The 18,898-nt window shown below is 42.7% G+C and overlaps 1 protein-coding gene across 2 annotated transcripts in view; it reads right to left on the reverse strand.

Moving 5' to 3' along the window:
- KCNH8 (potassium voltage-gated channel subfamily H member 8) overlaps positions 1-18,898 on the reverse strand; it is a 960,407-nt gene that overhangs the window by 92,875 nt on the left and 848,634 nt on the right. Inside the window, exon 12 of one of the 2 annotated variants that reach the window (XM_086942171.1) lies at positions 14,356-14,394. The exons of the other annotated variant lie outside the window; for it this stretch is intronic. Within the exon in view, the coding sequence (XP_086798297.1) occupies positions 14,356-14,394 (39 nt within the window). The remainder of the gene's footprint in view (positions 1-14,355; positions 14,395-18,898) is intronic. 2 annotated transcript variants of the gene reach the window in all.

Consider the following 18,898-nt stretch of genomic DNA (forward strand, 5'->3'; position numbering starts at 1 on the left):
TGTTCTGGGTCCAGCCCCTTCCTGTCAGGTGGTTCCTGTTCTGGGTCCAGCTCCTTCCTGCCAGTTAGTTCCTGTTCTGGGTCCAGCCCCTTCCTGTCAGGTGGTTCCTGTTCTGGGTCCAGCTCCTTCCTGCCAGTTAGTTCCTGTTCTGGGTCCAGCCCCTTCCTGTCAGGTGGTTCCTGTTTATGGTCCAGCCCCTTCCTGCCTGGGGGCTCTGGTTCAGGGAGCAGCCCCTTCCTCTTAGATAGTTCCTGTTTATAGACCACCCTCTTCCTGTTGGGTGGTTTCTGTTCTACCAGTATGTACACATCCTCTCATCAGTGTTCCAATGTGTTGCAACTCCACTGGCTTGCTCCTGTTGTTGGATTCTTTGCTTTTGCTCCCGCACAGCTCCTGTTGAGCCAGCTATAGCTATCGTCCAGTTTATTCAGCACACGCTCTACTCCTAGCAGGGTCTTACCCAGATCCAAATCCTCAGCCTTGCAAGAAGTGCTCTACAATTGGGATAATGCAATTGGAGTTTATTTGCATGTATGGGCTACTTCCTACACATACCGTCAGACTGAACTTTCCTCTTTTTAATTCGTGTTAGTCCAAGGGCAAACATTGTGGTTTCTGGAAGTGCCCACCCCTTCCTCAGAGCATCCACGAAAGAGGTGAAGGACTGACCCCCTAAACCCAGACACTGATAGTAGAAAGAAAAACTGAACTGGAATATGGGTCCCTAGTGACATGGTGCCATGTCAACTGGTAGTCATTTCATTGAAATGTCTGAGATGGGATGTGATTTGCCCCTTCAAACCAGTACAGGTCAAATTCCTAACTCATGAACTGTCAGTGACGTTTTTCCTCTGAGGCCCCCATGGGTTCATGTGTTCTTTGTGTAATGAATCCAATTTTTGTTTCAACTTACTTTACATCCTCCACCATGCAAGATGTGGTGTTATCCTAAATAATGGGTGTAACAAAGTGGGTTTCACCTACTTAATTCCCCTGGATTTTTCGCTTTCTGACTGCTCGGATTTTGGACTTTTACTGGGAGTGCCTCTCACTACCTGAGTTTAGTTCATTCTAAATTCTGGGAAAATGGACAGAGTGTGCTAATCTCCAGTGTCCTCTTTTTAAGATAAGGTCTGCTGCTGTGCAACTTGGTTAAGAGGCTCTGGGCTGGTTACACACAAACACATGAGTACACATGAACCAGCTGAGAGTATGGGACAACTGTTCAACTGAGCCCAGTATGTGCACTCAGGTAGCCTGTCATGGAAGGGTCCCTTCAGAGATTCTTTTTCACAATAAAGAGTGAAAGCAGGTCAGTTGTAATCTCCCAAATACAATCGTATCACATATGAGCAACTGCTGCAGCATGAATTTCCATTAGGATATCAAGCCTATCCTAGAGGAGAAGAAGAAGGAGGTAAATTGGGCCCCGAAGGGGTATGTTGGTTTCCCTCTGCTTAATCTTTAGACTATGGGGTATCCAATGATATTGGAGTAGACGCCTCACTCACTTATCGCGAGAAGCTTCATCATAGGCGTCTATCCACCCCCAGGTAAGATGGTACTATCTGGGTGGACTCAACCAAAGATGTGATGGGAGTTTTTATCTAAAGCAAGTGCTGGTCATGCAGGGATCCAGGTGATTGATAGTAAAAATGCCTTCACGTATAGCCAAACAATATGTATATTAGTAGGGTACCTGGGGCATAAATAAAAACGTGAAAAATGAGCGGTTTCCTGAATATAGTTGTTTAGTTGTACCCCTTATAAAGTGGCAACATGTTTCGGCATGCGCTAGGAGCCCACGTGGGTGTGGGGGCTTAGGTTGTATTTTGTAATAATGTGGCACCCTACGATTGGACAGAAGAGCCTACCTTTCCAACCTCACTTAAAAGCCCCCGGCAAAGAGAGAGATACTTCAGAAGACATTGGATCTGGGAGCAACGATGACGAAACAATGTCCAGCTGGGAGCAACCACCCAACCCTACTGAGAAGATGAACTGAAGCACTTTGACTCCAACTGGCCCGGGGGGGTAGGATGGCTCTGTGTGGGGCCAATGGCACTGGTCCCTTATGTACAAAGGGGCCTGGCATTGTAAGCAGGACTGTTTTTGTGCAGGAAGGGGTACATTCCTGCACAAAAACTATCCCCTGAAGCCTTTTTCTCCTTCTATGGGTGCTGCAGAATGCAACCTGCATAGAAAGAGGAAAACAACAGGAGAAATAAAGATATTTCTCCTCCTTACGCCTCCCGTGGGATGCAGAGCATTTGACTAGTTGCCATCGGTTGGTAAATCTGGGAATGCACCAAAATCCATGGATGTTGCGTGGGAACACCCGCGCAACACCCACAGAATGCCTCGCTGGGGCAGAGTAATGCAACGCAGCAGCGTTACTTTAGATGCTCTAGATTTATCAAACCACTCAGGGCCATGCAAGGTGGACTTTCATGGCTTGATAAACCCAATTAAAGAGTTGTCCTGCTCTTGCGCCCAGTTGCGTGACGCAAGGGTAAGGCAACCTTTTGATAAATAGACCCGTTAATGTTTCCTATCTAGTAGTGCCTGAGTGTGATAAAGTACTTTTTCTTTTCATTAGAAAAGTACTTAATGGACAACACTTTATTGAGTGTTGTGGTTGCATACAAGTGAGCTGGGGGTGCCTGCTCATAGCACCTCTACCGAGTAGGCCTTAAACTGCTCTGCTCTCCTACCGTGAGAGAGTCAAGTACTACAACGTGGCACTTGGTTCCCAGTAAAAAACACATTTGTGGCATTATTACTTATGAAGGACTCACATCCTCTGCAGCTAATAGCCACAATACTTACAATGGGCGGCCTGACCTCAACCTTCTGCCCTTAGTAAATCATGTCACCCAATCATACATTTTCATCCACTTTTTCCCCACAAATGCCTTTCACAGTTACATAAGTAGCTTTTGAAGCAATGTCAGCTCATCAATGCTATAGCGAAGCATGCTGCCAGTGCAAAGTGCTTCAACGCCTCTTCAGGGGTAGTATGCGCTACAAAAATGCAAAGCATTAGATGCGATGCGATTAGTTCTTACAGCAGTCCAGCAAGCGCCCAAATCCTACTTATTTAACAAATGATTGCCTATGTGCTGTGTCATTATTGTTAAATTATGGTATCATAAATTGTATATGTGTTTTATTTACCTGCACTAGAGTAATGTTTTAAACCATTTCTAAGTATGCCTAAGTGGATTACTGTGGATTTTAATACATGAAGTTCATATTAAATAACCCTGGGCGGCAAACTACGCTACGCTCGTTAAGTTTGCGTAGTTTGTGCTACTTCGGGCTACGTGAATTGCACGTAGCACAGTGCAAAATCGCGTAGCGTAGCGTAGTTGCCATTTTTTGCACGCTCGCGGTCCTCAATGTCCAGTTGGCTACTGCGAGCGAGCAAAATGACATCCCGGCGAGACTTTTTCCTCGTTCGCGATCAGCAACGAGGAAAATAAACCTCCAGGCGAGATTCTCAACATGGGGAGGTCTGTTTTCTCATTGCGAGTGGTTGCGTATGGTCGCGACCGCTCGCGATGAGAAACTACCAGCCCACGCTGAGAAAGCTGCTGCTCGAGTAAAACTCTGCTTGAGCGTCAGAAAACGACCGCTTGCACTGTGCAAGATGCCGTTTTCAATGATTGCACAGTGCGGACAAGCATCCGGCACTGTGCAATCATCGCGTACAGTGCACTACACAGTTCGCGTAGCGCTACGCGTATCTTGCATAGTGCGAAGTGCACTTCGCGTAGCTACGCGAATCGCAACTATGCGAACTATGCCCAGGGTTCATCTTAAATACACATTATTTGCACTGAGAAGGATTTGACACTCACCACCTGCGTCATCACTTGTCTTGCATAAAGTGGGTAAATAGAAATAAAGACTTTCAATTTTTCAAACTACATCTGTTTCTTCCTCCACGGTCAGGTGTGTTTCTTTTCAAAGTACAACCTACTCCCCCAAGTCTTTAATACATGTGCCCCATTGTTGCCTAATGTGGTTCTACCACTCCCCCACCCCCTCCTCCAGGCTCCCTACCTATATCTGTAAATTTCCATCATTCAGACTCCATCTTGTGTAGTGGGGTCCATAGCTCACCCCTGCCTCCCGCCTCATTCTACTTCCCATCACCAGGAACAAACCTGGGCCCATACATCCATTTGGCTTCTACAACACACAAAAGCTGCCACTACAGTAGAGCTTAATCTGTCATGCAAGACAAGACATGGGGTACCCAAAGTAATGCCACCGGCACCACTGAATGCGGAGATTGCTACATATCAAGGCTGAGTAGACTTGAGTCCACATCATGTCTCTTTCTTCCACCATCCTAGTCTCCTTGTCCCTTTCAGGTTTTTTTTCATCCTTTCTTTTTCCCTTTTTTTAGTTTTGTTCCTTCTCCTTCTTGCTCCCTTTTCTCCGTCTCTCTCTTGTTCTTGGTCGAAGTCCGATCAGGAAAAAAAATCCGTAGTCCTCAAAAATAAATGCTGGTGCCCACCTACGCCACCACCTGACACATCTTGAACTCATCACACTACAATAGTTCATGAAATTGGCCACTTATTGATCCATACACATCAGCAACTTGCAGTTGGTGTACATTTATAGATACTTTCCAGCTCACCTGAACTCCCAGGTTATACCCCTCCTTAGTTTGTGTCGATGAGGGCTATAGACATCATTTCCGCACTCCAGGATTGTAGTCGCCACAAAGGGTTTCCAATCCCCCAGGTTAGACCACTGCCTCCTAGGGCCACATCCGTGCTATAATATAGAGCCAGAGAAGCTTACTTCTGTGCTAAAACAATACATCTGATTACTGATGGAATCATATGTTATGCTGCAAGACGTGTTCTCAATCATGGCATCAACGAACACGCAACATCGCAAGGCGATCACGGACATTCCCTGTCCAGATCATCAAATGAGGAAAACTGCATTCGTTTTCCGTGTGCCCCAAAGGCAAATCTTGCACTGAGTCCATCAGTTGCCTTGTCACTATCTCTACGTTATTGAGACGTGTCACATGCGTTAATGGACTTCATGAGCTATCGGCTCGCAGTCCGTGGCTCTTGATATACAATTGTTTGTCTGCCCTCCTGCTATTTCTTCTCAATGTGAAACATTTCTGCTTCACTCAGTTGTCACTCGACTCCCGAAACCATTTTTCTGCTCTCTTTTGGTCATCAAAGAAGATTGTTTTTTGCATTATGTGTGCCCTTGAGGTGTTCTGGATACATTTGCATATATTTCTGATGTGCTTTTTGTGATGTTTGCCTTTACAGGTTAAAAGGTTTATGTCTTTGTGGGACACATTTTATAATCAAGAGCCATCAGCAGTTTGGAAGATTTATGCATGAGTTGACTGTTCTGTTTCCTTGCTGCAGTATCTTGTCAATAAATATGTTTGCTCAGCAGGAGTGATTGTTCTTTGTTAGGACCATACACACCCTTTTTAATTAAAAATGGATAGTGTTGGTATTTCAATGGTTAGCAACAAACAGCTTTCCGTAAATCTAATTGCATCTGGCATTTTACCCTCTCCAGGAAGCCAATCAGTCTGCTGTTGAAGCAGAGAGACCCCTTCAGCCTCCTCCGCTTGATGTTCTAGAATTTGATTTTTGCTCATTATTTCTGATATTTTTGATCTGAGAGTTTAAATTGTTTGGTCAATTTCTGAGGGATTTATTTCAGTGTTTCTCTAAGGAAGGCCAGTGAATGGAACTCCAGGAGCGGTACAACCAAAGAGGTGACTAAATTGGTTCCTTTTCCTTCTGTTATGACGGGCCTTTTTTCCCCAAAAATGTCCATTTCAGTCTGTGGTTGTTGACTCGTTGTTCGGCTGTTTTCTCACAAAGGAGCAGCAGTGCGGAATAAAAACAAACACAACTGGCTCTTTCTGACACTTAGACAAACTTGTGACAATGTACTGAGAAACCAACCTTGGCCCTCAGATCTCTTGGCAATGCCTCACCTTTTTTTTAGTACTGGCGGATTGTTTTGCGCACGTCTACCTTGTTAGCACTGACACCTAGGGTAGCATTTGGGAGGCTCTGTTATATCAGTTGTGCTGAACATTGTCCATGTTGGCCTGGTGACTTGTTTATTGATTCTTGATCTCAATCAGCTTCAAATCTGTTCAAGGTGGAGGATAGGACTGAGACACTTTCCTGGTGATATGAGCTCCACGGTCCAGTACACAGGTATACAGAGGTTTCTTTAAAGGTTTCCCATTCATTATTTGAAGCCAACAAATTATGCTTAGGAGGAGGCATCAAACCTGAGAGCAGGTGGGCCGACGTCAAGGTCCCCCATGGTGCAGAAGGTTGTTGAACATCTGGTTTGCAGAAGTTACAGCATCTAGAGAGGAAGGAGCTGAAGCCGATTTAGGTCTTCCAGGTCGATTCACACATTGCCCGTGAAGTGGATAGAGCTGCGTGTGGTTCTAAGTTGCATAAACTGCAGCTCCAAGTTGAAGAGGCAGCCAGAAAAGCTTCAGTGGGTCAAGAACGACTGTGTGAAGGAGCCTACCAGAGAGTCAGTTCACTGATGGACCCCGGGTGTCCATTGCCTGTTGGCCTATGGTTGTGCTATAAAAATACCATATACATATACGCAATATATATTGGCTGCTAATTTATAGACTGGAAAGAATAAAGTCGGTCTTAATAGAATCCAACTTCTCTCTGGATCTTTAGGACTAGTTCCACCAAACTGGTAGACCTGTCAGCCTTAGCATGGTCTTTCACCCAAACCTTTTGTCTTCTCTCCTCTTGTTTGGTGAAATTTGCTTTAGTGTGTTCTAGAACTCGTTACCAGTGTTAATCAGGGCAAATGTGCTTGTGCTCACTCCTTAAAGCATGGCAACATTGGTTTACACCTGATTGGCACATTTAATGTGCTTGTAAGTCCCTAGTAATTGGTACAACATGTACCCAGGGCCTAAAAATAAAATGCTAATGGGGAGCCTGCAGCACTTATTGTCCCACCCATGTAAGTAGCCTTTTAAAACATGTCTCAGGCCTGCTGCTGCAGCCTGTGTACAGTTTTAAAGTGTCAATTCGACCTGGCGAAATAAACCATCTGCCAGGACGAAAACTCAAACTCCCTTTTTATTACATATAAGTCACCCCTAAGGAAGTCCATAAACAGCCCTTCAGGCATGGTGCATTGAATTAGAAAAGAATGGACATACACTTTTAAGTATTACATGTCCTGGTACGGAAAATCTCACAAATGTATTTATTTTTCACCACTGCGAGTCTTACCTCTCCCATAGGAAACCATTGGCTTACAGTGTTGCATTTAATAACAAATAACTTTGTTTAGGAACAGGTAGAAATGTCATAGTTGATTACCAAAATATTTTACTTTTAAATCCTCTTGAATGATAAAGTTGGATTTTAAGTCACAATTCTGAAAATGCTATTTTAAGAAAGTTGGCATTTTCTTGCCATATGCAAGAAGCTGGTAAACCGGGTAGTTTAACAGATGCATGGTGCACAACGTAATAGTCGGGCCCATCGGCCCTGGGAGCTCCATATTTAAATTCAAACAAAGTCCTCACTTTTTAACCAATCTTGTACACTTTTTTAATCAACTTTTTAAATTCAAATTTAAACAAGCTGAGACGTAAATATTCAAATCTTCCGTGTTTTATTCACTCAGATATTTCCAAAATGTTGCAATCCACAGTGGTATATCCCTCAATTTGTAACAGCATATGTCTCGATCTTAACAACTTAACCCGATGCATTTGCGAGATTAATCTCTTCTTCTGGGGTAACTGTAAAACATTTGAAGAAAATGTCCCATTATGATCAACGTTATAAAACCATGTCTTCCCTGCATTGTAAACACACCGTAAAACTTGCCCTGAAAATAATACACATGTTGCTCCTAAAAACTTTCCAAAATTATTCATCTGTGCAAACCCAAACCATGCTTAATATTATACTGTTCATTATTCACCTACAATTAAAATAACATGCTGCTTCATCAAATAAAAATTTGACTTACAATCTGCATGTAAACAAAGAAAGTCCCCAACGATCGAATAAAGCAAGCTCATTACTCCACCGCCTTCCTTCGCGCGCACGATCCGCCTCTGCACTAATCATGGTTTATGTATTTGTTGATGTTTTAATTGTTTAGGTTTTTACAATATTAGTACATTGATTATATTCTCTTGTATTCACACGATACCATATGTATTCTTGTGTATCGCAAATGTATTCACTTGTTTTAGGCAGGGTGAATATTTCTTTTATTTTGGTTGTAGGTAGAGGGACGTTTATCGGGGTCACAAGGCTTAAATTGTTTTCAGGTGTAATAGGTTAGGGAGAGGCTAATCGTGCACGTAAAGGAAGGCGGCGGAGTAATGTGCTAGCTTTATTCGATCGTTGGTAGACTTTCTGGATGTATGTCGTTACAACGCATACTTTTACTCCGCATACCATTACAACGCGGTTTTTACAACGCATACCATTACAACGCATAGCGCTTTGAGGTGCTGGATAGTGGTAAGTATAATTTACTATTCTAACTCCAGTCCCCGTGGACCCTAGGGAAGGTGTTGGATAGTAAATTAAACTTACCTCTTATCCTAGAGCGCCCCCCAGCGCAATGCGTTGTAATGTCATGCGTTGTAATGCCTGCGTTGTAATGGTAGTGCGGAGTAAAAGTTGCGTTGTAACGGGTGTATACCAGACTTTCTTTATTTACATGCAGATTGTAAGTCACATTTTTATTTGATGGAGCAGCATGTTATTTTAATTGCTGGTGAATAATGGTCGGTATAATATTAAGCATGGTTTGCACAGATGGATTACTTTGGAACCTTTTTAGTAGCAACGTGTATTATTTTCAGGGTACGTTTTACAGTGTGTTTATAATGCGGGGGAGATATGATTTTCTAATGTTGATCATAATGGGACGTTTTCTTTAAATGTTTTACAGTTACCACTGAAGAAGAGATTATTCTTGATATGCATGGAAGATTTGAATATTTACGTCTCATCTTGTTTACATTTTAATTTAAAAAGTGGATTAAAAATAGAGGACAAGATTGGGTAGGAAATGAGGACTTTGTTTAAACTTAAATATGGAGCTACAAGGGCCGATGGGCGCGACTGTTAGGCTGTGCACCGTGCATCTGTTAAACAACCCGGTTTACCAGTTTCTTGCACAGTAATCATCGTGCGCGGACAGAGTGCGAATCAGGAGAAGCACGCTACTAAATTCAGCCTGAGAGCGTTGTTTCAGACTAAGACAAAAGATTGGGGTGTGCATTCTTTTTCTGAGTGAATCATGTTCTTGCGTTCATCATTTGGTGTCTGCAGCCTGTGTTCTGTGTCACAATAGTAGGGGTGGCTGGCAGTTGGCCATTGTGTATTCCTCCCACACAGTAACAAAAAGAGGTTTTAGGTAACGGCATGATGAGCCATCCTGCCAGGACCTGAGCGATGGAGCTGTGCACAGCCCCACTTGCCTTTCAAAGGAGCCCCCTCTCACAAAGAACTTCACTCTAACCTTGTGTGAACCTTTGGACTGTGGGCAAGGAGGTAGGAAATTCCAGAACCATTTGTGGGGTACAACTCCAGAAGTGTCTTCAACTTAAAAGCTCATCAGTTCACTCCTAAACCTGCACAGGACAATCAGGAGACCTGTCCTGCACTTCAGAGGATTGCCCTGCGGCTGAAGCCTGCCTTGAACCCTCAGAGGTTTGCCTCACTGCTCGAGGACTGCCTTGCAGCTTTACCTCAGGACTACCAGAGTGACTCTAAGGGCTAGATGAATGGCCTCCTGTTTAGAGCTACAGGAACACATCAAGCTCCAACAACGTGGACCCTGCCTGAAGTGAGTCTTACCCTGCAAGTGGTGCCCACCCAGTCTTGGACCCTTGGAAAGGTGCCCAACAGCAAAACGTGGGACTTGGAATTTTTTCAGCCAAAAAGTTCCCACAGAAGCGACAGAAAACCAGGACCTATCTGCTCACCAATCCACCCAAGGTGCTTCGCTTGGCAGCCTGACTTTGCAGTAGCTCCCACTACGTTCTTCTCCGCAGCAACAAATGTGCTGCGGAGAAGCTGCTCGTCTTCAGAAGGGTATCTGGCCTTGTAGAGCCCTCCCTACCGCCTGCAGCTTTGTCCCGTTGGATATTTTTGACTTCCAAAAAAGAGACTTAGTCCAGCAGCTTTCTGGGGAGAACATCTTCTCCTCGAACACCCCCGGCTGCCTTTCCCCTCTGAACTTTACCTTCTGAGTCATTCCTTCTGAAAATTTCTTTTGAGGTTGAAGGTAAGCGGAGACTGGGCCCAATCCACTTCATGTATCTGAACTGTGCTCTACAGTAGTTGGCCATAACTTTCCACTTTGCTCAATAGTTTTAACAAAAAAATAGTTAACTCCAGTTCTAATGATTGGATTTTTGTCATTTTGATGTCCAATAATTTATTAAATTCTACTCTATGTTTCTAAATTGGTATAATATTTTTCTTGTATTGTGTTCTCATTTTATTACTGGTTAACCCTTTTGATGCTCATGACGAGCTCAGCTCGTCACGAGGCACGGTTGAGCTGTGCTTATGACGAGCTGACCTTGTCATGAAACTATAGTATTCAAGCAAGTTCAGCACAGGAGGGGAAAAGTCACAGCAGCCAAGGTGTTAACCCCTTCCAGGCTGATGACGAGCTGGGCTCGTCATGGCGTAGCCTCCTCGCACGCTGATGACGAGCCCAGCTCGTCACGTAAAGTGCGTTTTAAAAAATCTCAGCGCAGGAGCGGAATTCCGCTAGCGCGCATGAGGTTAAGTACTGCATACATACTTTACACATTGCCTCTAAGTTAAGCCTGACTGCTTTTGTGCCGTGGTACCAGAGGGTGAAGCACACATTAATTCAGTGACTTTTGTGATACACCCTGACTAGGTTTGTGGCTTCTCCTTGAGAAGTGCACAAGTGCTTGAGAACCCCACAACCTAAAAGCCCAATTTCTAACACAAAGTAAGTCCCTTTTGTGCATATTTATTTTTACCTGCCTTGCCTCTGTTTTTTATGATCATTATAGTGTCTCAGCCCACATATTTTATTAATTTCTGCTGCGGGGGCGGGGCCTGAGGATCAGTCAATGCTTTGGACTCATTGCCTTTGCCTCTCTGTAGCCTCCACCCGGGATTCCCTACGTTTCAGATCCTTCTTGGCTCCTTCTCAAACAACCGTCCTAGTCACACTCATGATTAATACGTTGTTGTTAGAATCCAATCTTCACCACATCTAAAAACTATTCATTTGCTAACTTCTTTCCTTCCCCTCCACCCTCCCTTCCAGACCACAGACTGGAGGTTCATTTTGACAGCATACTTTGAGTCTCCTCTTCCGTGACTTTGAAAGGTTACTTTTTTAGCAAATCAACATTTGATATTTAAAAACAAATCAGTGCCTCCTCTTGCTGGCAATATCGTAGTTCAGCCACTAATCCACCCAAACTGTAATAAAAGTCTTTAACCTTTATTTACTGTAGACACTTTGCCCATTCTAACCTACCACCCTTCCCATTCACCCTTCTCTTTCAGGGGTGAGGAAGGAAGACCATGGTCTACAAAATCTCTTTCATAAATCCTCATTCTAATATGTATTTCCATTCATAGCCTGGCCTCTTCCTCGTGTGGATCACCCCCCAGTGTATCCCTAGTGGACCCATCACAAGCAAACAAAACAGTGTCTTATCAGCCTAGAAACCACCCAACCATCTTCACAACCTAGTCATTCTTATCATACTACATCTTCCACAGGCATCTAAAGTCTGCCAGGAGCTGCTTGTTCTAAAGTACCTATCAATTCAGATTATCCCCCATTCAGGTGTTTCTTTACTACAACCGCAAACAGTACTTTACCAGCCACACACCCACACCACTCAGTGGTCCCTCTCATTTCACACGGTGAAGTCCTTTGTCTGGAATGTCCCAATTCACCTGAAATCCATCCCCTTCCGGAGCATCTTCAAAGTGACCCTTCAAATATCAAATCCTCCTGCTCAAAGGTTTTTTCCAGACAAATATCAGCTGAATGACACACATCTTAAAGCATCTAAGGATTACCGTGTAACTGATGTATCTGGTGCGTTGCTTCAGCATTCAACCTTCTCACCTTCTGATTTTTTTACTGTGCGGGTAAAGCAATTTGTGTGATATCAACCAAATAAGTAAGTACCAAGTATTAGGAATCAGTGGTTAATTTGGGCCGGGGGTTTCCGGTGCTCGGAACCGGCATTTTAATGTCAACACCAGTGTTTGTAACAGTCTGTCACAAGGTGGGTTAATTTGGAGATCACCATACAACAGATAATTAGTAATTAAATATACATTACCAATGATTATTGCTCCTACCTGCAGCCCAATTCATTCTTATAGCTTTTAAGGCCTGGAATAGTCAGAACTGTCACATTTGTAGGAGTGTGATTGCTAGTAGTTGTGTTGTTACTATCAGTGGCAGCATGGCAATGGCTATGTGTAGTCCACACTGCGGTTGCCTCCAACGAGAGCCCTGACAGTTATTTGTTTTACAAATTGAGCACGGTTAGGAACATAAATTCGCTGATGAGGCACAGCCATTTCTATGGTACACTCAGAACATTTAAGGGTGTAGATGTACAGTAAGCCTGGCAGGACCAATTGGTTTGTGCAAATCTGTGTTTCTGAGGATTACCTCATCTGTCATACAAAAAGGATGGATTTCATGCAGTGGCATGAGGAGTAAAATGGAGCCTCGCTTACCCATACATAAAATAAAATAGACCTTTTGCATTGGGTTCTGCAGTAACAAAGATACACAACAACCATCAGACCTAGCTCTGAAAACTGGTAAATATATTTAGATTTCCAATGCCCCTGTCAATTGATCAGATCCGTATTAAACATATTGCGCATTCTGTACAGAAGTATCAACCAAATCTCATCGTCGTGTCTTGGAGGGGGGACTGAATTCTAGGTCCTTTAGTGGGGTGGGGATGTCTGACCAATAATGTTGAATATGTGTCTGCTTACTCTTGGTCGAGAGAGGTGGGGGTCTTCCAACAAAGACTTAAAAACACCATTGGTGGCCATTTTTAAAAAGTCTCCTTGTGATCAATTACGTGAGACTGGGGTACAAGGAGGTTTCTGTTTCTGTGGTGGCGCGCTCGAAGGATGTATCGCTGGTTTATTTCAGGGCGAGTTGCGGCGGTCAGAAGAGTTTTGAGTGACACAAATTTTTTCAATAGTAGCTTAACAAATGGTTGCAATGGAGCGAAAAAGCAGTCGAAAGTTGCAATCTGATGTCACGTGTTGGGGTAAAATCCACAAATGGTGCATAGATTTTCCTGGTGCATACTTGAAGTCTAACATAAGAATATTCAAAAGATGCTGGATATTTCTACTCTTTCAGATACTGCTCAGTTGTTGTGTGTTCCTCACCTCTTCTAGGTGCTCAACACATCATTCTGTCTTGTGGAACATATGCATGGTACTCTTCCTTTTTCACACATGTTTCGGAGAGGTGACCGGTTATACTTGTTTGTGGAAGCGAGTGTGGGCTGTGGTAAACCATGTGATAAAATATGTAAGTAAATCTAGAGTTGTCTTCCAGTGAACAAAGAAGAACAGAATGTGGAACTAAAGTCCACATATTATCTACTTTTGGAAAATCAAGCAAATTAGTTTTTCCTTTTTTGTTGTTCACTTGAAAGGGAGTGGGAAAACAGATGGTGCTTCCTTTAATACCTTATGAATAGTTAAAATCTGTCTGTCCATTACATTTAACCAATAATTCTGTCAATAAAACTGACCCTCTTCAAAAGAAAAATCATTCAAATGCTCCCCCGCCCTTTTAGGTCGGAATTGATAATTTGCCAGGTACTTAAAAAACAGTGTATATTTAGCATCACACTAGAGGTGTGCAAAATTGTGGGACTTTGCTTTAAGAAATTTCATGAAATTATGTGTAAAACTTTGCAAATTTCTAAAAGTTGCAGTTTTTTATTTTTATTTGGGGAGAAAAAACCCTGCACTTCTACCTTTTGCATATTCTTTTCCAGAAACAATAGTTAATCATTCTTTAGAGCTTGTTTACTTATTTAGCTCAAAAGAAATCATGCAAATTGGCTTTTTGCAGGAGAATTTCCATGCAAAATTGGGAGAATTCCACCAGAGGTGCTAATTGAAATGCATGTAAAATTATGCAATTTGATAAAAAAAACGAATTTTGCCAAATTAAATTGATGTTATAATATTGCACACCTCTAAATTGCACACTCCCATCTCCAGATTAACAAAGAGTGTCATACTGTACCTGACACAGAGTAGACTTGCTGGATAATTTTGCCATTCTCTGCAAAAAGAACAAAGAAAATAAAACATAATTCATGCACTAAATATAAATATATATATATAAAAATCTAATCTACATCTTCTGCAGTCCCCACAGCAAGCACATGAATTACATGTAATGCTAAAAGTATGTTATGGTTGCTAATAATAAGCTATTATGAGCAGTTATAACATGACTGCTATGGTTTCAATTCCCACCATTCCACAATTTCCCAGGGCATAGTACCACCCACGTATGTGCTCAAAGTTGGTACCATACTATGAGAGCGGTCAGGGGATAAACAACATGGGGTTCAGAAGACGATGAGTAAAGACCAAATGTTCATGGAGATTTTGAACATGAAGAGAAAGCAAAGGATTCAATTCCTCCATTGTGAACAAAGAATCAGCAGAAGAGAATGCTCCAAAGTTAGAGGTTGGAGTTCACAGGAAAAGATGAAACACTGCTTGTGATGTAGGGTGAGACAGAAAGCAAGAAGAAAAATGCCAAGAGTGTATGGCAGGAAAAGGTATCAAGATGGGAAGAACTTGAAGAGCAGCACTTAATGCAAAATATCGACTTGATCATCTCTTGGCGTTGAGTGCAACAATCATGTCGAAAGGAGAAGAGAATCTGAGGCAGGCATAAAGCTGATGATCCTGGATTGGGGAAAGCCCATGAGATGGGAATGGCCATGATTGCAAAGATCAGAAGGCAGAAGGAATGTCGCAGTGTACCAAGCAGGTAGAATGGATGAAGCGAAGTGTGACCAATGCTACAAGATCTTAAAACAGATGGAGAGTTGGGCGGGGATGCAAGATGGTTCGTGTTCTACAGACCCATGTTGCCCAGAAGAAGCAGCTTGAAGGAACAGGGATACACATCTGAATTGCATCATGCGGTGCAATCCTACCAAGTGGAAAGATAGAAAGTGCAAATGCTGCAAAGGGACGGGCCAATGAAAATCTACCCTAGCTGTGTTAGTTCCAGATTACAGGGCAGTTAGATGATAGATTCATAGGACTTCGAGCACAACTTAAGAGATGGTCACTGGGGAATCTGTAACCCGGCCTTGAACTGACAGAGAGTTCCAGCAACCAATACAGGAAAGCAATTCATGCAATCTGCTGCAACAACGAACCTGCATCTGAAAGAAAATGACACAGATCGCTAAAGCTTCAGTCTGTATTCTTGCGTGGAATTACCAAGGTAAAGTGGAAAAGGTCCGATGAAAAGCGAAGGCTCCGTCCCTTATGGACGCTCAGATTCAGACACAGATGGAGCAATCCAATGTCTTGAACAACCTTGTGATATCACATCATATATATGTTCCATGTGTCCTGTGTTTAATGGGATCAAATCTGCAGCGGCTGTAGACTACACTATACTGCATTTGGGGGAGTGTTGACACGGAAACATTCAACACACCCATGATAACAAGTACCACAAACAGATATGCAACTATAAAACCTGCGTACTAAATTGGGTAGATTTGGTAACTGAGACATACATAGATACTGTGACACCTAAACTGCAAAGTTGTTTGTGTATCAAGCCAAGGTTTAAACCAGAATATAAATAGACAATGTGTATATGATTTCAGTTTAATGTAAATGCTTATATTTTTGTTCACAATGTGTTTGATTTCAGACACCTCTAAATGGGTTTAAGTGAATATGTATTTCTACTTCTACTTAGAAAAACAAGCATTGGCAAAGTCAGTCGGTATAATGTTAAAGAGATAGCACAAGACCCAAAGGCTGTTGGAAATTTTAAGTGCTAAGTGAACATTAAAAACATATCATTCAAACATAGGACTTAATTACGATGGTGGTTGGTCGGACCTCCAACTGCCATCGCATTGGGCAGGAGACCATCTGGCAATGAGTCGGCGGTCCCACGTGCCCTATTACGATGAGACCACCATCATGGCGGTCTGAAAGGGCTTTTTTCTACTGCGATGTGGGCTGTGGCCCAGGAAAAGGGCCACAGTACAAGCCACAGTAGAAAAAAGCACTTTATACACATCCATGCACCGTGTGGCAGGCACCATGTGATGCCTGGCACACTTAGCAGTGGCCCATGGGGGACATGCTTGGGGCCCCCCAAAGTCAGCTTCCATCTTCCTTTTCATGGCGGTCAGACCGCCATGAAAAGGACGCTGGAAAGGGACATCCTAATCCCTATGGTGGTGCCTGGGCAGAGATAGTATTCCGACCGCCACCCCAACGGGATCTTTGATCCTGTCGGAGGCAGCGGTCTTTTCCCCAACCTCTGTGGCCGACAGCAAGCGTTAAAATGTGGTGGTCTGTCGGGCTGAAAGCCACCAACGGCCTGTCAGTGGTGGTCTGTCCAACATCAAAATGAGGCCCACAGTTTGAGCATTGAAGATTCCAAATAACTTTTTGATAAAGAATAAATGTGATAGGTTTTTAAGGCAGCTGACCAAGTCAAGCATAGAGGTTGCCAGTGCAACATGTCCCTGCCTTGGCTTGATGTTTGCCATTATGCAATTAGCCAAGAGGTTCTTAAATCATTTGGCAGAGTGGTAAGCACTGAACACCAGTGTGTAGTTTAGTTTGCACCAGTAGATCTGACCACAGCACAAGTGCTATATAAATGTAATTACAATACAATACAATAATTAACACACAGAGGTACAGTCTATGCTTCAGTTTGGAAACCGAAACTGGATTATATGAAGGCCGGATATCACATCACAGCTCTGAATTTGTTTCTTTGTGATAAAAATAAAAAGCAGGAATATATTAAAAACACTTTCATTCTACCAGGACTGTAAAGAAGCCTCCCTTGGTATCCGACCAAGTGAAGTAACATCTGGATGGGAGGTTAGCCCTCATTAAAGTCCTGATTTCAAATTCACTGTGAAATAATGTTTGAATTGCAAGGGAATCTTCATTCTAGATAGACAGAAATAAGCATAGCACATTAATGTATGTTTCTTTCCATGAATCTTAAAGAAATATATTTAAATTAAAGAACAAGAAATACTCAACCACCGAAGTTGTGAAGTTAAGTGGTCTTCAGTTTATAGTAAAAAGTTAATATATATATATATATATATATAGCGCCCAAGTGACAGTGAAAAAAAGCTACTGGGAGCTATAAAACAAACGCTGCACGGTCTCAAGACCTCTGGAGGTCCATCTTGGGGTTGTACCAGCTTGGTGTGCAGGAAGAAAATCAATTAGTCTTGGCTAGGATCCAGCTCACACTTGAGACTGGCAAATACATTTACCCTGCCTCTGCTGGCGGTGCTGCAATGCAAAAATGCTTTATGTTTAGAATTCATAATTACCATAATATATTGACTGTATCAAAAAGTGTGATGTTCGTAGTAGTTTTGAGATGTAGAACAGTCCCTCATGCATTATAAAAATAATTTACAGACATCCTGCGAGTGACCTACTTAAAGAAGCAGAGGCCTGGCAGCGGAGTATGAGGGCGCACCTGAACACAAGTCCTTACCTGCGGATAATAGCTCATTTGCATTTCCCTGCTGCTACCAATGCTCATTAGTTTCACTGCCCACGCCAACCATATGACTTTGTACCCCCATAGAGCGTGGAAGAACCTTGAGCCAGTCAGTGCTTTATGGGTGCAGTACATTTGCTAGGACAACCACTGCATGTACTACCACATAATGCCACATAATTGTGACAAGAAAAAGATGGCGCCAGGTTGCTTCATTTGTTGTTCTTATCCTAGTTTATAAATGCATCCACTCTACCACGCACAGCTGAAACAAATAAGTTACAGCTTTTTTGGCTTACTTCTCACGGCAACATCCACCTAATTGTACAATTTGAGTGCAACAGTCACGGGGGTATGTTATCCAGCTGAAATTGTGAAAGACTGGATTCGATAATGAAAATGTCTGATCATTCCAACAGAAACATGAAGTTGAGGACAGCAAAAAGGCAATTTTAAAAAAAGGAAAAAGGATAAAGAAAGGAAGATAGAAATTCTGTCACAGCAGTCTGTTTTCTATTTCTACTGTGGCCAAAGGTGAAAGAAGAAACAAGAGAGAAACAAAGAAAAGGAGAAATAATAGCTTTTTACAGCAGCCTCAACTTGTACATCGCGATAATGGCGTCATAAGCACAGATTCCCCCACAAAGAAGCAATTGAATTATTAAAGTAGTTCACACTTTTGGCACCAAAACGAAATATTGATTTGCTGGTCCTGAAATTGGAGCAATGAAATACGAAGCAGTCTAGTTCCCATAGCAACACTCCCATTCCTCCAAGAAAGTGCTGCAACTCTTTATTATCTCTCGCGCCCTCTTTTTGTATCTTAGGATGTCTTTATTCAGTGTTTTGCTTCTTTTGTGACTTTTCAACAGAGGGATTTTCAGAAAAGAGCAACAGTCATAGTTAATGGCAATATAAGGTGTACCATCTATGCTCTGAGGGCCTGATTTACACCTGGGGTAATCTAAAATGTTACAATTTCTTGAGACAGTGCTAACTCGGAGGTACATATCATATCAAAGGACTTTCT

This window comes from Lissotriton vulgaris, chromosome 10, assembly GCF_964263255.1.
Source record: "Lissotriton vulgaris chromosome 10, aLisVul1.2, whole genome shotgun sequence".
Classification (NCBI taxonomy): Eukaryota; Metazoa; Chordata; class Amphibia; order Caudata; family Salamandridae; genus Lissotriton; species Lissotriton vulgaris.